The 21716-nt window shown below is 39.0% G+C and overlaps 1 protein-coding gene across 1 annotated transcript in view; it reads right to left on the reverse strand.

Moving 5' to 3' along the window:
• Positions 1 to 17179, reverse strand: part of Tmem67 (transmembrane protein 67) — a 42097-nt gene extending 24918 nt beyond the window's left edge. Inside the window, exons 1-12 of the mRNA XM_052716077.1 lie at positions 16920 to 17179; positions 15363 to 15451; positions 13925 to 14018; positions 10707 to 10806; positions 8949 to 9018; positions 8773 to 8847; positions 5762 to 5824; positions 3629 to 3783; positions 3403 to 3511; positions 2571 to 2648; positions 1794 to 1859; positions 35 to 191 (exon numbers count right to left, since the gene is read on the reverse strand). Of these exons, the coding sequence (XP_052572037.1) occupies positions 35 to 191; positions 1794 to 1859; positions 2571 to 2648; positions 3403 to 3511; positions 3629 to 3783; positions 5762 to 5824; positions 8773 to 8847; positions 8949 to 9018; positions 10707 to 10806; positions 13925 to 14018; positions 15363 to 15451; positions 16920 to 17142 (1279 nt within the window). The 5' untranslated portion in view covers positions 17143 to 17179. The remainder of the gene's footprint in view (positions 1 to 34; positions 192 to 1793; positions 1860 to 2570; positions 2649 to 3402; positions 3512 to 3628; positions 3784 to 5761; positions 5825 to 8772; positions 8848 to 8948; positions 9019 to 10706; positions 10807 to 13924; positions 14019 to 15362; positions 15452 to 16919) is intronic.
• Positions 17180 to 21716: the final 4537 nt, after the last annotated feature.

Genomic DNA, 21716 nt, shown 5'->3' on the forward strand with positions numbered 1-21716 from the left:
TCAGCTACGAGAAAACCAGAGGAGAAAGTCTGACCTTGGTTCACAAACATCTTATTGTGTTGAAGATTTAGGTTTAACACAGGGACAGCCCAAATATAACGGTGTTGATCTTCGCCAGTATATTCGAGATAAACGTCATAAAATATAGGACTGGGAAAGTCAGCCAGGATTTTAGAAAGAGAAATTCCACACTAGGAAGTAAAATAAAATAAAACCATCAAAATTACAAAGTATATGACCATTAAACATTTTTTTTTAATTTTGTGAAGTATCTTTCAACTACATTATTTGCATGCACTTCCAAGAGACTTCCAAAACATGAATTCTTAAAGGCCCTACTCAAAAAAATAAAAATCCAGCCAGTAAAGAACTTCTGTTTTTAATCTATACCATGAGGAGGAGATCAGCTTTTACTTTTAATATAAGTGTACATCAAAGACGAGGTTGAAAAGCTGCTGTTGTCCTCCAGGACCAAGGACAACTCTTTCTCCTGATGCACAACCATGTACCTGACTGGCTCCCTCACGGAGGTGAGGCTCATCTCTCACTGTTCCCTACCAGTCTATGCTCATCCGTTCACACTAATCCATTACAGTCCCTTACCATGTATACGCCAGGCCAGTCTATCTTCCCACCATTGCAAATGTGGGTTCTGCATTCATTCCTTTCTTACTGTGCTCCATCCAACTTATGTTATTAGATAACCTGAGCATCACTGACTCGCCAGTCTTTCTCTGTTTCCCTGAGATTTGGTATTATGTGCATATCTACATATAATACATGGATAGCTCTGCCATTCTCTGTCTATATAGGTATTTTGTTTAGTGAGCTGTGAACTACTTTTATGAGTGGCAATCAGTTACACTGCAATAATCATTATTTTAAATCTAGCAGAACATTTTTAATTTTAATAGTCACCTAATACCACTGGGTCCCATTGAAGCACATATACCAAGTACCTCACATGATGTGTTAGGATTGAATGGGACATCAGTGATAAAATGCATCATCAGGGACGTAATGCCTGCTGATCCCCCGCTCACTGTAGCTCATGTTGTTAGAAAAGGATGATGGTGAAACACCCTGTAAGTCATTTCTTATCTAAGAACAAATTCATGTTTATGGTAGAAAATTTGGAAAATATAGGAAATGAAACAAAAATCAACTCTGACACAACTGTCCAAAATTGATCAATAAAAGTGTTTATCTTCTTCCATTAGTTGCTCGTGGTGGCACTGTTCACTGTGGTTTTGTTCTATGTGTACGCACATACAAGTTAAGAAACATTTTTATATGCTACTGAGGATCTTTCAAATGTTAAACGGCTCACAATATTCCTTTGTACCATACTACAACATCCAAGAGAAAGAAAGTCATAACAGGAAGGAGAAAGGAAGTGTGGAAAGAGGGATATATTAAAAGAAAGGGAAGGAAGCACTGTTATTTTATTGGGAGGTAAAGTGGACAGGGAATTACATTTTTAGTAGTCACTAACTTTATTATAAAGCTTTCAGGAGTAGCATTATGTTTAAGACACATAAGCCTAGATGCAGATAAACAATTGACTATGAAAATCTAACATTATAGAATATTTAAAACTCTGTAGATGCCAATGTACCTTGGTCTTGATGATTAACATTCTCTGTGCCCAGATAATACAAGATTTATGAACTAATGAAATTGTTCATTACCACTAAAAGAATTTCTGATGAAAAGAAAAATCCACCTACCACTGCAGTTACTGAAGAACAAAGTGAAAACACAGACTGTCTAACAAATACACACACACTCACAGTTTGCTGGTAGGTCGTTCCAAAAGAATAAGCTGCATCCAGTCTTGTCTCTGTGTCTGGACAAAGCTTTAGCAGAAGAATACAACTGATGAGTATCTCTCTCAAGTGATTTCTTTGCTGAAAAGTTCTCTGGCTCCTATATGAACAAATGTTTTGTTTTCTACTAATTTAATGTGCAAAGGCCATAAAAAAGGTTAAGGGAGGCTGCTGGGTGGTGGTGGTGTACGCCGCTAATACCAGCACTCAGGAGGATCTCTATGAGTTCGAGGCTAGCCTGGTCTACAGAGTGAGTTCCAGGACAGCCAGGGCTACACAGAGAAACCCTGTCTCAAAAAACCAAAAAAAAAAAAAAGTTAAGTGAGCATTTTTTTGTTATAAATTAAAGTTATAACTAAAAAAACAGTTTTAAGAAATTCCAACTTGGGGCTGGCAAAATGGCTCAGCAGGTAAAGGCACCTGCCCCCCAGCTTCTGTCCCTGGGACCAACATGGAAGAAGGAAGAGAACTGACTCCCACAAGTTGTCCTCTGTCCTCCACACATTACATGTGTCCATGAAGACACACACACACACACACACACACACACACACACACACACACACACACACACTATGTAATTTTAAAATTCTAATTTCAAGCATCAGCAACACCCCTCCCCTACACCACTCTAGTGTCCCATCACAGTCTCTTCAAGCAATACTCTAGTCTGTTCCTTCTGTCCTTGCTTCAGACAACAATAAAGTGCATTAGTAATATTTTAGCTAGAATCACACTTACCTGTAAGACACCACCTTCCAAAGTTTGCCATTTGATAAAATGTCCTCTTATATCATAGGAAGCAGCAACAAAGTTCAGCTTCATGTTTTGGTTAAGGACAGACAACAGTGAAACAATGTCAGTCCTCCATGGAGGGCATTTTCATTACTATCCTGTCAAGGCTAACACTGTATTTGCGGAAAAATTAAATTCAACTAAATTTATGTGAACGTAAATTAACCCACCATCTCTACATGTAAACACACTGTAAGACAGGACTGGGTTCGGCAGGAGCATTACTTGAGAACCGAGAAGGACACTAGCGGCAGGCACCTTCCTCTCAGTCTGTTAATGAGCTGAGTGCCCCGGGACGTATAGTATCTCATTCTGGAAAGCTCAACAGGTAGAGGTGGCAATTAGGAGCTGTGGGTGCCATGAAGTGCAGAGAGCCTTGGGCAGTTCTGTGAGCTGTCTTAAAAGGGAGGGCACGTACAGTGAGATGAGTCTGCACTTGGTGACGAGGCCTCTCTTCTCAGCCCTCCAAGTGCCACCATATCCACACAATCCAGTCACCCAAAGTAAGAGAGCCTAACTCTACACTATGCAGTTTCTACAGCAGCTAATATTTACACAGTTGAACACGTACTTTTAAAAACAATCTTGGAAATGAAGAAGTGTGACTACTAACTGTCCCTTTGTCCTGACACTGGGGATTGGGGATTGAAGCCAGGACCTTGTGTATGTCAAATAAGCACATCACCACTGAGCTGTATTCCCAGCCAGTTGGTTACTTCTTATCTTAAAGTTAGTAGATCACATGTAGTTATCCCTCCAGTGATATGGAGACTTGTACCTGGTTTTGTCCTTTAAAACTGAAGTTTGTAGGAAGAGGGGTAGTACCAAGAATTTGAGGTGCCAATCCTGGCTGGTCTCCATAAAACAGCCAAGGAAGGTTCTGTCTCCTATGAACAACGAGACTTGTCTTAATAAAAGGAGGAAATAGCTCATGTGACTAACATTTGTGAAAATAACTGCACTGAGTTCATTTGAGAACATTTCATCAATCCAAATCTCCTTACCAGAAAGGGATAGAATGAGCACTGCTCAATCCGGCAGTACTTTCGAAGATATAATGGAACAGGCGACATGCATCAAATGTGGTAGAGTCATAAGAGTTCATGTTCATCACACACATATTTCCAAGAGCTTGGCAAGATGTCAGGTTGGCATGAATCTACACAAGGAAGTGGAGTAACATGAGTAGTGTAAACAAATGTTGATAGAAAAATGATGTAGCCGATTAAGTAGACAATGAACTTTTAAACACTTTTATTTGTGTCTGTGGATTTTGCCTGCATGTGTGTCTGCACCAGGTGCATGCCTCATGTCAGCAGAGCCAGAAGAGGGCTTCGGTTCCCCTGGGACTGAAGTTACAGAGAGTCGTGAGCCACCATGTGGGTGCTCAGAACTGAACCTGGGTCCTTTGCAAGAGTAGCCGGGGCTCTTAATTGCTAAGCTATCTTCCCAGCCCCAGAAAATAAAATCTTAATACATGAAGATGAATAATAAGAACATTTTAATTAAAAATCTTAGGAAAAATACTAGTATCTGAAAGAAGTACAAATATAGAGATTGATATTTTTAAAAAAAACTATTAAATAGTTATATTTCAAGGAATATTGTGATTTATTCCACTTTGAATTTATTCCACTTTGCTTGAGTAATTTGTTTTTATGAACAACACAATCAAATCATTAGTTGAGTTTAACCTCTCAACTTCCTTTCCCAGTTTTCCCTATTTGGAAAATGCAACTCCACTTTGTTACTGAAGTAGAAAGCTTGAGGAAGAACTTACCTTCCTGCTGTCCAGTCTGCGCATCTCTACCCACACCCGTGCTCCCCCTCAGATTACTCTAACATGACTCTAAAGGATCTCCTTGCTCCCGCTGTTGCCCCAACAAGTCTATTCTTTGTGCCACAGCAATAGTTTCCAAATCTGAAATCCGATTACGACCTCTGGTGTAGAAATCCTCTAGCTCCTCCCCAGAGCCACTCACTACACTCTGGCTCCACCTCCACTTCCCCTGCGCGGGCTGCTCAGTCGCCGGCACTTCCAGCTTCTTAAGTGCCAGCGAGATAGAGAGTCCACTCTTGGGGCCGTGATCTTTACTCCAGTGGTGGTCCCCTCTCAGAACGCTCTTTCCCTTTGTCCTTACATGGCTTACTAGCACTTTTTTCGGTCTTTGCTCAAATATCACTCTCTAAGAGACGTAAGCCTTTACCACTCTAGATAGCACAGCACTGGCCAGGCATGCTGGTGCACATATTTCATCTCAGTACTCAGGAGGCAGAGATAGGTGGATCTCTGTCAGTTTGAGCCAGCCTGGTTTACACAGTGAGTTTCAGACCAGCCAAGGCTTCATAATGAGATCCTATCTTAAAAACAGCAACAACAACAAAACAACTTAAAAAAAAAACACCAAAAAACAAACAAACAAAAAACTAAAAAGATATACTTTTTTTGTTCCTTATTCTGATTTATTGCCTTCATATACTATTAACGACCTGGCATTTATTTAGACCAAATGTAAAGAGGAATGATAAGCACATTTTGATTACTTACATGAGGGAGTTTTTCTGTCTTAAGCTGAGAACAGGCCTGGCACATACCATGTTACCCCTAAGATCCTTCCTAAGTGACATTCAGTTTCTCCAGACAGTAAATTACAACTGTGGTGCTTTGAATGAAGATCACCCCATAGACTCAGATGTTTGAGTACTTGGGCCCACTGGGTGGAGCTGCTTGGGAAGGGTTAGGGGGTGTGGCACTGGGGTGCCACCTGCCATTACCAGTGTTCTCTCTGCTTCTGCTGTGGATCAGAATGTGAGTCTCAGCTGTCCCTGCCACCATGCCTGCTCTGCCATCAGGAACTCTAACCTTCTGAACTCTAGGTCCAACCAAATGCTTTCTTCTAGAAGTTGCCTTGGTCCTGGTGTTTTGTCACAGTATCTGAACAGTAACTAAGATGACCTGGAGACAATCAGTATATGTAAACTGCATAATAGTTAATATACTCTATTTCAACCAATAGAGAGGCTTTATTCTTTTTATAGAATCTGACTAAAGAGGTGTATCCACTGAGAAAACTTTTATCTAAGTAAAAAATACTATTTATCAATGTAAAATTGATTTTGAAAATATTTAAACTTACCCAGCATGCAGCTGCTGCTGCCTGCAAATACTTGGCAAACCATTCTGAGTTTAATGACATGCCCTATAAACAGGAAGATGGAGGTAGGTTTAAATTCAAAGGAAGATTCCTTAATCCTATGTGTTAGGAAGACATTAATACATATATTAACTGAGAAATGAACAATGCTAGTTTCTTGTTGTTATTAGAAAAACAGTTTACTGGAATTTAAAAAAAAATGCTGATGATGTCTTCCACTACAATTAAAGCTGTGTGACAAAACAATGACACGTAGACAAAGGATGAGGTGACAGAGTATGTCTACACTCCCAAATTACAAAAAATGAAGTGGAAAAAGAAAAATGAGAGTGCCTGATTGAGTATGAATGGTTCATATTTGTTGATTTAGGATTATGGTAAGTGTATCAAAATGATGAGCACTGAATTAGGAGAACCACTGCTACACGATGGGAAAGTTGGGCTCTACAGAGTAATATCTGACATTTCCAAAATGGTGCTTTGTAAACAACGAAGGACATCAGAATAACCCCACACCAAAAGGTACCTGATTTAACCAAAGGCAACTAGAACCACCAGGAGACCAGGAAAGGCATGCATGGTTTTTGTTTTGTTCTGTTTTATTGAGACAGGTTTCACGGAGCCCAGATAGGTCTCAAACTCACTACATAGCCAACTGTGACCTTGAACTCCTGATCCTCCTGGCTCCACTTTTAAGTGGACTACAGAAGTGTGGCATCAAACCTGTTTTCATAACTGATTTCTGAGAAATGTAGGTATAAACCTCTGGTCAAAAGCTGAGACTCTGAGAACATAAGTGTGAGTTATGGATTAACAGGGGAGCCACAACCAAATCATCTAGAATGGATTCTCAGCCATCAATATTTAAAATACAATTATGAGGCACTGTTTTCATCTCTTTAATAAGCAAAGTTTTCTTTTTTAGGAAAAAGAATAAATGCATAGAGTGAGGTTGAAGAAAACACATACATGCACAGTTACACTCACACACATATTCACATATGGACAGTTATACTCACACACACATATTCACATATGGACAGTTATACTCACACACACATATTCACACATGGACAGTTATACTCACATGCATATTCACACACGGACAGTTATACTCACACACACATATTCACATATGGACAGTTATACTCACACATATTCACACATGCACAGTTATACTCACACACATATTCACACGTGCAGTTATACTCACACACATATTCACACATGCACAGTTATACTCACACACATATTCACACGTGCACAGTTATACTCACACACATATTCACACATGCAGTTATACTCACACACATTCACACGTGCAGTTATACTCACACACACATATTCACACATGCACAGTTATACTCACACACACATATTCACACATACACAGTTATACTCTCACACACATATTCACACATGCACAGTTATACTCACATACACACATATTCACATATGAACAGTTATACTCACACACACATATTCACAATGCAGTTATACTCACACACACATATTCACACATGCACAGTTATACTCACACACATATTCACACATGCACAGTTATACTCTCACACACATATTCACACATGCACAGTTACAGTCACACACATATTCACACATGCACAGTTATACTCACACACATATTCACACATGCACAGTTATACTCACACACATATTCACACATGCACAGTTATACTCACACACACATATTCACACATGCACAGTTATACTCTCACACACATATTCACACATGCACAGTTACAGTCACACACATATTCACACATACACAAATGTTCTTTATGGCAGACTGCTAATGAATAAACATGGAAGGCTGTCAAAGGGAAAAATCACAAAAGGAGACTAGCTAGTACTAAGAGTCAGTGCAGTGTAACCTTTGAAATTCTCCTCACATCATCTACAGCCATACCAGTCTGACTGCGCTTCATCTCAGAAGCTAAACTGGGTCAGGCCTAGACAGTCCTTGGACGGGAAATGTTCTCCTCAAAAAATCACTCGTCAGCTGGGCAGTGGTGGCACAAGCCTTTGATCCCAGCACTCGGGAGGTAGAGACAAGAAGATCTCTGTGAGATCAGGCCAGCCTGGTCTACAAAGTGAGTTCCAGGACAGGCACCAAAACTACTGAGAAACCACGTCTCAAAAAACAAACAAACAAACAACAACAACAAAGCACTCTTCAATTACAAAGGAAACGGTGAGTTTAATGTACTCATGATAACTTCATGGCAGGTGTTCAAAATCAACAGTATCAGGATGGGAGAGGTAGACAGACTCCGTATCCTCTCTGACATGGTGTTAGGTACTGAGTTGAACACACCATTTGCTTCTTTACTGGCTTTCTAGCAAGCATACATTGAATGTGATGAAAGACAGGACAGATACAGGCTGGGATTGTCCCACAGATGGTAAGCCTTGGAACCTGAACTGTCAAGTTCATAAAAGACTGGGAAAGACTGAGGGACTGAGGACTTATCTCATAGTGGAAAATAAAAAAGGATATAACCTCTAAAAGCCTGGCAATTTCAGGGAAAAAAAAGACATTGTTGTGACTTCTTGAAAAAATTATACTCCATGCTCCCCCACTTCCTGCCCCCCGCCCAAGACAGGGTTTCTCTGTGTAGGCCTGAGTATCCTGGAACTCACTCTGTAGACCAGGCTAGCCTCGAACTCACAGAGATCCACCTGCTTCTGTCTCCTGAGAGCTGGGATTAAAGGTGTGCACCACCTCCCAGCAATTTTAGTTTTAATTACGTGAAAAAGTAAACACATGTAAATTAAAAGGATGAGCTAAAGTACAGAAGGGAGTACACTTTTAAAATATAGTGCTGGGATGTCAGACTCATGGTTTTAGCTATTTGTATTTTAAAGTGATTTACACATAAAGATTTCTCAGTTTGTCTGAAATTAATCAAAGGAAGAAATGCAGGACAACTTTTCTCAACCAAACAAGCAAAAAAAGAACCAAAAATACTCACAAGCTCTCCATAACGTGCTGTGGAAATTACACGTTGATGAAAATTCCCTGTGTTGCTGAAACATAATCCACCTGCCTTCACAAATTAATAAGAGAAAAATATCTAATTATAGAAAGGTTTATCTATTGAATTAAAGTATCTACTGGTACATACTTCACCCCCTTGATTGTCCTTACTAGTACGTGAGGCTCTGAACATGCACAAGACCTGCTGGTGTTCACAAACGTGGGTTCACAGCGCACACACCTGGTCAATATAATACAAATCATTTTAAAATGCTGATGAGTGACACCGAGCCTAATGTAACTGAGAACTTCTCTCCCCTAAATGACACATTAGAACACAGTAAGTCAACTAAGTAATTAATTATACAAGCTTAAAACACTAGCCTGCCTTTAAAGAGTTTTACATCATTATTATAAGGTAAAGTATAAATGACATTGGCTAATCATAGAGGACCATTTTCTTAACTACATACATGAATGTATAGCATGAGTAACATTAAATAGCGAAGATTATAGAATCATTAACAGAGCCCATCAAACTCATATAAATGGCACTAATTAATTTGCACATGTAGGCATATCAAACCCACCTTTTCAGTGTGAGCTGAGAACACATGCATGTTTAGCCTTTCACCAAACCTGCAAGAACACTTTAGTCTATCATCTCTGTTGTCTTCAATTAAGGAATGAGATGGAGAGAGTAGTGTGGACTAGTGGGGATTGAGATGGGCTCACATGGACATCAACTACCTATGAGATAGACAGGTTAAGAAGCAGGCTACAGCATGGCATGAAACTCAGACCAGGCTGGGGAAGCATTAGAGGGGAAACTTATAAATCAGTCAGCCTGGGAGCTCCAGTCAGTCTGAGAGAGGAAATCACCTGCTGCCCAGTTTCACAAGGAGTCTGTTACCTCTTCTACAATAAACTTAAGAAAGTAAAGAGAAAAACAGTGCCAAGAGGCAAGTTATCAGCACACACTTCTGAAAACACTGGAAATGCTGGACTAGGTATAGTATGCTTACACTAGAGGAATGTGTAGAGAAAGGGATGTGCTTATGAATTTATGTGCATGTGGTAAACACACACATAAAAAGGGAACAGAAACAATACAAAATTGGGCCACAAATCAGTGTACCTGAGTTATGACAACATTTATTAATATGCCCTTGTGCTGGACTGAATGAGAATGGCCCCCATAGGCTCATATATTTTAATGCTTAGTCATCAGGGAGTGGAACTGTTTGGGAAGGATTAGAAGGTGTGGCCATATTGGAGGAGGTGTGTCACTGGGGTGGGCTTTTAGGTTTCAAAAACCCAGGCCAGGCCCAGTCTCTCTTTTTGCCTGTTGCCTGAAGACCAGCATATAAGGCTTTCAGCTCTTACTCCAGTGCCATGCCTGTCTGCTTGCCACAGTGATGAGCATGGACTAAGCCTCTGAAACTGTAAGCAAGCCCCTAATTAAGTGCTTCCTTTTATAAAAGTTATCATGGTCACAGTGCCTCTTCATAGCAAAATAACAGTAAGCAAGACACCCTTCTACATAACACTGTAATATAAAATGGTTTTCGAACCAAACTTTATACATACTATTCTATAGCTTATGTACAAGTTATATAACAATGAACAAAAAATAGCTTCCTTTTGCAAGCAATTACTCCAGCACTATGCTAAGACCTTTGCACATTTTTTTGAGGCAGGGCAGCTTCTAAAACCCATGAAGTGAAGAGTATATTTCCATTCTAAATCCAAGGGATTGTGACTACCTAGTCAAACTAGTAGAAGGCTAATTGGAGACTTGAACACAGTTTTTCATGGATTCTGAGTCTCAGCTCCTTTAATGTCTATTCACATACTTTTTTGAGATATACAGCTGGTACATAAAAACAGGATGCTATTAAGGAAGTCAGTTTTTAGTATACCACTTACCTGGTTCCTAAAGCATTGGCTTTTGTAAATGAGTTCTCCTTTTCATCACAAAGCTCACAAGTGGCTTGGGATAACAAAGACCCACTGACATTTCTTTCCACTGTACAAAACACAAGCAAAATGATGAACATCATACGATATACTCTGAAATATTTACATAAATGTATAATTATTAGTATTATAATAATTCTCAAAGCAACATCATTTGCTTGAAAAGCATGTCAACCATGTATATATAAAGTATACAAGGAAAATCTTCCCCAATCCAACTGAAAACATACAGAAACCAGTTTTCTAAGGGATTATAACAGTAAATCAACATTTTTCCTAAACAAAATTAACATCTTTCCTGTCACACTGGGATGAGGAAACATATTATCTTCATAGATTGCTGGCCAGTTTCCATAAATGGGAGGGCTTTTAATAACCTCCAACTCATATACCCCACCCAGCACTAGACTTGATTTTTAGACGCAAAACCTACAGAAGCACTTACACCAGCACAAAACAGTCTTCACCAGATGGTTATTGTATTTGGTTACACGGTATTTGGTAGAGCAGAACCAAAATGTCTAAAATAGCAGAAGGGTGATACACCTATGATTAGCTTTTTTCAAGATATAATAGATTTAGCCTCTGAATTCTGTAATTTTTTTTTTTACTATTTAAAAAAATTGTAAGCCACAGGCAAGGTGGCACATGCCTATCATCCCAACACTTGGGAAGTAGAGGCAGGGGCATCAGGAATTCAGGACATCTGTGACTACACAGTGAGTCTGCCAGCCTGGTCTACATGAGACCTTGCCTCAAAACAAACAAGATATCATACATCCCACTTGTAGGGAGAAGGGAGGATTTACAAGGGTGTAAAGAGATAAAAGAGGGTGGAGGCTGAGTATAATTATAATTAGAATACATTATATACATGTACAAAATTGTCCAATCAACAAATTTAATTAATAAAAAGTAAAAATACTATATATATCTTACTCAATAATTTATAGGATGATCCTTATATTTATTGAATAATTTGGACCTCTAACTGCTGTCCACATTATGAAAATTTCTTTAGTTTGCAGTTAGGTTCTAGGTACTCTGTGTAGGTGGGTAGGTGTGACTACGCATGGGTGTGTGGAGACCAAACATCAAATGGATGTTTTCCTTTATAATGCTCTGCCTATTGTTTCAAAGTCTTTTGCCAAATCTGGAGCTCACACTTTAGGTAGATTGGCTAGGCATTAAGTTTCTGGGATCCAGGTTGTTTCACACACACACACACACACACACACACACCACTCCTGCTGGCATTATAGATGTGTGTACACATGTGGTTTTCACATGAGTTCTGGAGATGTAAACTCAGGTCCACATGTTTGGCCTCAAGTACTTAAATTAACCCACTCAGTCATCTCTTCAGCCTTGGATTTGGGGACTTTTATTTTATGACATCTAAATGTTTTATGTAATCAAATTTATCAATTTCCCCATCTTTTGCTTTATAGTTGTTTTTCTATACTTGGAAAGATTTACATACAAAGAATGTAAGTTTGTCTTTATTTTAAGAATTTTCATGTTTTACAGTAAATATTTAAATATTGGATTTACTTGGAATTTAAAGATTGAGGTAGAAACCCAATTAAAAGTTTTCTTAGCACCATTACCAGTTAACTAGTCTCATCCTTACTGATAATGCCAGTTCTTCATACCAAATGGTTGGTGCATAACAAATGATTGGACTCATTTTAATTCTGTCTTAAGTTCCACACATGCTGCTGTGGAAAGCAAAAAACATATAAGATATCTGACAGTATAGTTTCCTCTTTCAGAATTCTCATGTATTTTGTATATAAACTCGAGGATCTGTGCATCGTCTGGGACAAATAAATCCTGGTAGATTTTATTATTATCATTCTTTAATATACAGGCTGGTAGGACAGATGATAGTTTTTATATTTAATCTTCTCAACCAAATACGAAGAGTGTATTTTCATTACTAAGGCTTGCTTTTGGCAGTCCCTCTGAAGCTGCATGATATTCATCTGACCTCAGTCTTTCTTTCCTTTATCTTTTTTTGATGCTGGCCAGAGCCACATGGTTGACCTCGAGTCAGCTCAACTCAGCAGCATGGCACAGTATGGCTTTCCCTTCCTTCCTCAAGCCTCCTCCTCTGGGCAGCAGCCAAGATTTACAGCTTACCTGCCTTGAGGTATTTTCCTTTTAAACTCTAATGAAAATTTCCCTTAGTTTAAAAAAAAAAAAAAAAAAAAAAAAAAAAAAAAAAAAAAAAGGCCTTCTTTCAAAGCTCATTTACATATATCTTCAATTAATTTATCTTGTACATTTCTTCTAAAGTTTGATTCATTCTTTATTTTCTTACATCACATTTTCTAACTTCTTTTTTACATAGACTATAACTTTTGAATATTAATTTTGCAACTTAAACTCTGTGTTTATAGGAATTTTTAATGATTTTCTTGGGTTTTCCAAACATACAATGACTTTATATTCAAGTAATGACTTTAAAAAAAAATCTTTTCTTTCCTAAGAATACTTTTGACTTTTACTTGAGTCCAACAGTTTCCATCCTTTTCCAGGTACTGACATTAACGGACATGCTTACTACTTTTCCCTCTCAGGAGTGAGTGTCATGTCTGGTGGTGCACACCTTTAAACCTAGCCCTTGGGAGGCAGAAGCAGGAAGATCTCCTGAGTCCAAGGTCAGCTGGATCTACAAAACAAGTTCCAGGACAGCCAGGGCTATCTAGATTCCCTGTCTCAAAGGAAAGAAAAAAAAAGAACCAGGGGCCAGCAAGATGGTTTGGAGTACTGTCTGAGGCCCACATGGTGGAAGGAGAGAACTGACTTCTGCAAGGTGTCCTCTCAACTCCAGACAAGCACGCACTATGCAGGAGCACATCTAAGAGCTTATGTGCACATGCACACACATAAATAAATAGTGTAATTTTAAAAATTAAAAAGAATCATATTGACTTTGGAGTTGAGATATGTATATCACGTTTTATTAAGGAAATACCCATCTAATGTTGAATTGGGAAGAATTCTTAAAAATTTCTTCTCAATGTCTACTGTGTTAAGCATCATAAAATTTTGTACTACAATAATTTTTTACACAACTACAAAGCATTTAAGTTGATGTCCTTTACAAAATAAACAAAAATAAATATTCATCACTACTATTTTGTAAATACTGTTCTTACCTAATATATGACCAGTAGGACAGTGGCATTTTCCTTCGGCAGTAAAGCCACTAGGGCAAGAAATACAGTCCCAGCCATCTTTGGTAACGCCTTTCTAAAGTTAAAAAAAATAGATTTTCTTCTTAATTAACTTCCTTTTAAATTGATCATATAAATTCAAAATTGTCAGCTTTGCATTCACAAATATAAAATACAACAAAACTCAAGACAATTTAATAAATAAAAAGCCAGTTATCAGTTTACTGTTACCAGTTCCACAATATTCTAATGTTTAAAAATTCAAGTTTATTGGCCTTTAAAATTTAAGTTACGATTCCAATGATATAGTTAGTAATTTGATTCAAGAGAATTCAATAGAATATTTATCTAGTAAAGTGGACTAGCAAAGGTTTTAAAGTTTGATATCATGAAGATTTGACCTTCTCATATCACATGGTTTAGGACAAACCAAGAATAACAGTCATTAAAATTATAGTCTCGAAAAAAAACCAAAAAAAAAAAAATACAGTTATGACTGAAATCCATAGAGACTAATGCTAAAATCAAAATAATGACACCAATTAGACTTTGTTGAAGAGACTGGACTTATTTACAAATGTTTCTACATTTGGTCTGCTTGTTTAACACTAAAAACTACAATAGCGTCAATAATATCACTGGAAAATAAACTTGCCCCGAAACTATATCCTATCCACGGCTCTCATCATCAGTCATTCAGCTATGACTAGAACTTCCAAAACATGGACTAAATATAAATATGGCAACCGGATCTACAGGATGAGTAGTTCAGAGGATAACTGCTAATGATAATGGATTCTCAGACTAATAGAATAAGAAACATTACAATAAAACTCAGAACTGTTACAAAGACTCCCAATTAGCTAAACTGATTGGAAAGGAAAATATATTTCTATTAATGGAAAATTAGCCTATGAAGCAACTACTAATTGATTTAATTTCCCCAAATCAGTATGTAATGAAGAGACTAACCAAACTGCAAAGCATATTTGAATTTTTATTGATGCAACTGGCATTGCATAAACTTATTGCACTTTGCATAGCATTATGAATATCAATCATCATGTGAGAGTCCTGACACCATAGGTCTAAGTCATCTATATCAGAATTGAATTACTCTATGTATGTAACGCTCACCTTCGCTTCTTTCTACCCGAGTTATCTATGAGGAAAACAGAAACAATTTTTCACAGCTTGGTACTTTGGGATATCTGACTCAAACACTTTCATAACAAAATGAATTTCTGCTTTTTCCCTGAAGTTTTCATGTAGTTTTATTGATCTCTCAAATGTGCAATAATAAAGTTAGCTTAATAACTTTAAAGTTGTGGAGAAATGGGAAAGATTATACTGAAGTTTAAGAGAGAAAGACATTTATTACTTTTTTTCCAAAAGTTATTTTAAACTAAGTTTTTCATACCATGTTTTCTGGACATTTTTTACAAATAATGGAAGGTCCTCCATTATTAGAGATCATTCGATATCCTGGTAGACAGACACATGAAGTTCCTGAAAGGGAAAAAAAGCCAATTTTGTCCTTAGAAAATAAAATTTCAAGACAAGGAAACTTAACAGTTCTTAAGATCTTGAAGCTGGGAGGGGTGGTGTATGCCTGTAACCCCAACACCTGAGAGGAAGAGGTAGGGAGATCAGGCAGGAGTTCAAGGTTATTCTCGTTACACAGGGAGTGGGAGGCCAGTCTGGGCATCATGTGTGTGTGCACGTGTGTGTGCATGTGTGCACGTGTGTGTGCAGTGTGTGTACACACATGTGCATGTGTGGGAACATTGAGTGGGTCACTGAACTTTAGACCTTGGTTTCTTACTTAGTAAAATGGAGAAAATAACACTACCTACCTAATAGCGTCAAGACTTAGAAATACGTCTGGTATTATGTTGCTACTATTTAAATTGTAATTATTATGAAACTATGAAAACTATTTTCTTGTCACTAAATCATACATGTGTGTTTAATGAATTTTGTCAATATCTTATTGGAAAATTATTTTCACCCAGTTACTCTTTGTTGAGAAAGACAATAAATATTGTATGGTATTTGCTACTGAACTTGCTGGATAATTAAGCTCTAAGGACCCTAAGCAGAAACAGCACCCATAGGAGTCTATGTACAACACACACACACACACACACACACACACACACCCCTTTCTTCATAACCATGGAACAAATACAATGTAGAACACGTTTTCTCTCACACTTCCTCTCCAGACACCCTGCTTTGCATTGCTCAATGACTGAACTGAGATCTAAAGATGACAGTTAGCCAAATTGAGATTCAAAGCTTTTAGACTTTAGTAAACAGAAAACTTATTCTGAGTAGTTTCCGTGAAAACTAGACTAACTGATGCAATTTAGCAGAAAGATTAACCTAAGTCTAAAAAGACAGTGCAAACAGTAACCATCAACAATAAAAGGGGTAGGTCCGAAGGAAACCTGTAATCGATTCACAGATGGAGAGTGCGGGAAAAGAGACAAGAGCTCTCTTAGCTTCCAGTGTACATCATACAAATATCACAAAATCTGGGTTTCAATTTCCTTATGAGTACAGTGTACAGAATCTGATCATAGTTAAGGTCGCCTACAGCTCTCAATTTCTTGAATTTGGGAGTAGGGTCACAAGAGAAATTTACATTTCCCCTCTTTCTTTCCTGTCAGGGTGTCTCTTGTCACCCCATGTTACCTCTTTACTATATCTATCCTACTTTTGTTAGGAGGCTTTCCAGGAACTATCCTAAGGATTCCATTCCAGGGACCGAGCCCTGGAAATGAGTTCCTGGTTAAGGTGGAGTGGTGGGACCAGAGTTCCCGATCTTATTAGTGGGCCAATGCAATCCTCCCAGAAACCCTTTTCTTAGGCATGGTAGCTGTGAATTTTCGGAAATACTATTCTAACAAAATACCGGGCTGTCAAGAGTGTGTCTTTTCGGTCAGGGTCCATCCATCCCAAACCGCCTCACCTAGGCTATCCCGCCTCTGGTTGGCGCCACAGGGCTCACAGGAGAGCGCAGAGATGTCGAAGTACTGATTGAGGCCGCACGCCTCTGGCCGCCGGAAAGGGAAAGAGAAGACCTGGGCCCATGAGACTTCGCAGAGGACCAAGAGAAGGAACGCGATGCCAGCCGGGACCGGAGAGCTAGATTTGACCGCCATGGCCGCCGCAGGCCCAGCACGCGTCACCATGGTACCCGCTCCCGGGTACGCAGGCGCCGGCTCCCCAGCAGCCTCCGCGGTGACGCTAGTGAATCCGCTGAGCTGATTGGACAACTGGGTTCAGGACTGCTCTTTGCCCCGCCTGGTTGCTAGGTTACCACGCACGCGGGAAAAGATGGATTAGGCACAGACTAAAGTAGGGGCGGCTATTTCAAATTTATTTTTAAGATACCATTGTGTCTTTCTCAAAAGACTAACATGGATTTGGTTTCTAGAATGTCTGACAAGAGAATTGTATACTCTTAAGGGGTTCCCCAAAGAGAAAATTTTGTTTTGTTTTGTTTTGTTTTGTTTTGTTTTGTTTTTCGAGACAGGGTTTCTCTGTGTAGCTTTGCGCCTCTCCTGGAACTCACTCGAACTCACAGAGATCCGCCTGGCTCTGCCTCCCGAGTGCTGGGATTAAAGGCGTGCGCCACCACCGCCCGGCTGAGAAAAATCTTTTTTAAAAAAAGCTTTTGAGACATCATTTTATTGAACTGGAAATAACTTATTTGGATACACTTAAAAGCATGTGGTCATATAAATGTTAAGAATAAGAAGGGGGAGTTAGAATGGTTGGAATTAATGTGTGAAAGCTTGCCATGGGTGCGTTTTGACTCTAGTTTTCCTTGATAAGGTGTGTACTCGTTACTGGTCTCTGGAGGTTATTAAAGCCATGATATGTACTTCCTGTCCACTGTGTAAATTAAATGATAAAGAGTTCCTCTTCATGATGGACCCATATTTCACACTGTGCCAGGCTCTTGGCAACTTTAGACTTAAGTTTTCATAACAACTTTTGGAAGAAGTACATCTGAATTTTAATGAAAGTGGAAATGAGATATCAAAAATGTTAGATGCTGACAAAACTAAGATTTATCTTTATTTTGTCATTCCAAAACTTGTTATCTTTTCACTGCATTGAGTGGCTTCTACATGAACAGATGCAGAAAAAGAGGGCTTGTTTACATGCATCATGTCTAGCTAAAAGTGAAACTATAGTTACATACCACCTACATCAGAATTACAACTTTCCAACACCTTTGGCCACTGAACTTAATAAAAATTCTAAGAAATAGTTTATCTGTAGCACAAGGACTCGACATAGATGAACACAATTATCTTCGAAATAACTGTAGATACTGTAGGCTTACCAGGCATTACGAAAGTTAAGGAAAAAATGTAAACTAAAACCATTAAGTATAAATTTGAGATTGTATCATTTGGATTATTTTTGTTGCAAGTAATCAAAGACCATGCAGCTTAAGCCAATTCATAATAGTTTAAATGAAAAAAAAAACTTAAGTCTGAAGGTATGTGGTTGCTGATGTTTGTTTAGTGTACTGGGTCATCCCTCTTAATTGTAGGGGGTTGCCATATGCCAGACATCAAGTTTCAACTCTAAGATCTGAATAAAGAAAGGAGCTGAACAGCAGGTATTTCTTGCCCCTTTAATCAAGCACACTAATACTTGCTCATATCTTCTGCTAAAATCCTAACATGTATATATCCTTTCAATATTTTTTAAGCAACTCTGAGCAAGCAGTACAATTATCTTCATTTACAAGGACTAGAGACATGCTCAACATTACCCAGTTAAGATATAGAAGTCATTCATGAAAGTGGCAGAAACTAGAGGTATGGGGCTTAATGACTTAGAGAGGAATATACCAGAGAAAGATTGGCTTCTGATAGAATATCAACTATGACATAGGCACCAAACTATGCTCTCTCTATAATACCAATGTTAATTAATATAAATATTAATAATGTTAATATTAACCTATTATATCTTTCTGTAAGTCATTATCGATCTATTAAATGGAGACAAGAATTAGAGATTTAAAACAAGTTCTCGGCTTGCAATTTGCAGAAACAAACTTTGAATTCTGTACGTTTAACTGCAGGAGCTGTTTAACCAAAATGTTGTGCCCCCTAACAATATAAATGCTGCAAAGGGGGTTAAAATAGAGAAATAGTCTTTGCAGCTAGCACCTGAATGATCATGTGTTACTTCTAAGAGTATGACTTTATTACAGTGTTTGAGAAAGAAGCCATTCAGCATTAATGAGACGTAAGGAGCAGATAATAATTATTTTGAGAAAATTTTCAAAAGAAATGATGAGCAGAAGAATTTTTAAAAAACTAAGTATAAAGGCAATATATCTGTAAATGAAGAGGAAATGCTTGACGGAGGAAGGAGTTGAAATAAATACGTATTTTCTCTCGTTCGGAAAAAGACTGAGGTGGAAGCTGGGAGGAAGTACTTCACTGGGGACAATTCATTCTTTTGTTGCCTGTTCTGTTTTATGTGGGCCCCTTGAAGGCCGAGGGCCACTCCGAGATGAACTCCGCTCTCTGCAGCAGGGAGGTACACCTGCTGATGGACTGAGCCTTGAACAGCCATGCAGAGGATTATTTCTTGATTGTAACATGAGAGTTGGTTTTTGGATAAAGCAAGTTCTGCATATCAAAGTCCTTGATCTAATCTATGTTCTTCTGGAGGAAAGCATTACACCCCAGCATTACACTTTAGTCCTCACTGCCTACTGTTTGCAGAACCCAATAATTCAAGATATCCAACTGTGCCAGGATAGTCTCGTGACCAAAATCATGCAAAGGCTGTAAAACTCCTTCAGAAAAACAATTCTGTTGATCACAGAAAACAATCACTGTTTTCCTCAATGATTTCTTCAAGGTCTAAGTACTTCTAGAAAACAGCTGTTCATTCTGATGTTAACCCTAGACAGAGTGAAAACAACTATTTGCTTCTAATGTTTACCCTAGATGCAATGATTCTATTAGAGTTCCACTATATTCTTTCTCAGAGTCCCCAAAGAAGAGAGATGAATCTAGCCAGAAATAAAGCCCAGAGTGGAGATGAGAGAACTCAGGCATGATCAGTTTTCTGAGAAAAGAACATGAAAACAGATACGAAATATTTTGAAATAATATGGTAATTGGAAGGGTAGTTGCTTTCAGATTTGAAAAAAAAAGCTGTATTCTATAACATAAGAGTAAATCGTTTTGGCATGGGTGTAGGGAAAGGGGCTGGCTAAAGAAACCCACCCTGACCCTGGAGCCCAGAACCAGGGAAAGAAACACAGCCTGGGTCTGGGACCTGAGCCAGAGAAATGAACACTTTATCCCCAAACCCAGAACCAAGGAAACATGCCCTGACTCTGAAACTAGTACCAAAGTAACACTCTTGGTGCCTAGAATCAGAGTCAGTGAAAGAAATGTGCCCTGGCCTTAGAAGTAGTGTCAAAAAGCCAAGAAAGGCCAATGAAAGAAACACAGTTTGGCTCTGAAATCAGGTCCACCTCTTTCCCCAGTCCACAAAACTGACCAATCCCTGGGCAGAAAAAAAACTAACCAATCACTGGTTGACTCTGCCCCCAAGACATCCTATATAAACCATCCTAACTGTTAAGTTGAGGGCTGTTTTCTCCACCCTGGTAGAGGCAGCTATTCTACTTCCCAAATAAATCTCTTTCTCAAAAGAGTTTTGGGTGTGAATATCTTCATTCACTGTCGTAGAGAAGAACCTTGCTGAGATGTCCCATAGTGGACAGAGCAAGGGAGAGCTGAAAAAGTAACACTTTTCTCTGGAACCCCAGGAGATTGCTACAATTCTGCAGGAGTTTCCCCTTTATAGAGTGAAGCAAAAGAAGCAACATCTTAGGCTGGAGAAGCAGAGCTCTGCTAGGAAGCACCCTTAAGTGGGGGCTGAGTAAAGCTCAGCTGTAGCAGCTCTCCATGAGAGGAGCAGGATTGCTATATCCTGCAGGGAGGCCATCCCCCACCACACCAGGTATATCCTGACTCCTGAACAGTCAGGATACCCTTCCTGTCCTAGCAGTTCCAGGCCTGACTCTCCCGAACAGTCAGGATGCCCTTCCTATCCTAGCAGCTCCAGGTCTGACTCCTGAACAGTTAGAATAACTTCCCCTCCAAGGAAGAGCTGTCCTAAGCAGCTGGAGGCATCTGGGATACCTGTAAGCAGCTTGCGGTATCTGGGATACCTTGCCCTCTAGTCATCAGAGCTGTCCTAAGCGGCTTGAGGTATCCAGGATACCTCACCCTCCGGGACTGCTGTCTCATTGCAGTTCCAGCCATCACCTGACTCCGCGAGTGGTCAGGATACTTCTTCCCCAGAGTTGCAAAACTTACAATGGGAGCAGCTAGAGAATGAAGTAGGTGAGTCCTACAGTAGAGGTGAACAGTGTGGGGAGAAGATGGGGTCGTTTGCTTACCTCCTGACTTGGGGAGGAATGGCAGCCATGGATGTGGACCAGGTCCAGTGCTTGGTGAAGAAGTTGCAAGTGGAATTTAGGGTTGTTCACAGGATTAAACTGAACTGAGACATAAAATCACCTGAAAACAGAACCTTCATGACAACTTAGAAAGTCACTCAGCCTTGGAGGTTCATCCAATATTTTGAGACATCCATTCAGCAGTTCTGTGATTTGTTCCTAAATGTCTGGAAAGACCAAAGACTCTCCATAGTTCAATGTGATTATTTTATGACCTGTGTTTTGCTGTTCTGAAAACTATGTTTTCTG

The sequence above is a fragment of the Peromyscus californicus genome, unplaced genomic scaffold (genome assembly GCF_007827085.1).
Source record: "Peromyscus californicus insignis strain IS unplaced genomic scaffold, ASM782708v3 Scaffold_5__1_contigs__length_169319896, whole genome shotgun sequence".
Classification (NCBI taxonomy): Eukaryota; Metazoa; Chordata; class Mammalia; order Rodentia; family Cricetidae; genus Peromyscus; species Peromyscus californicus.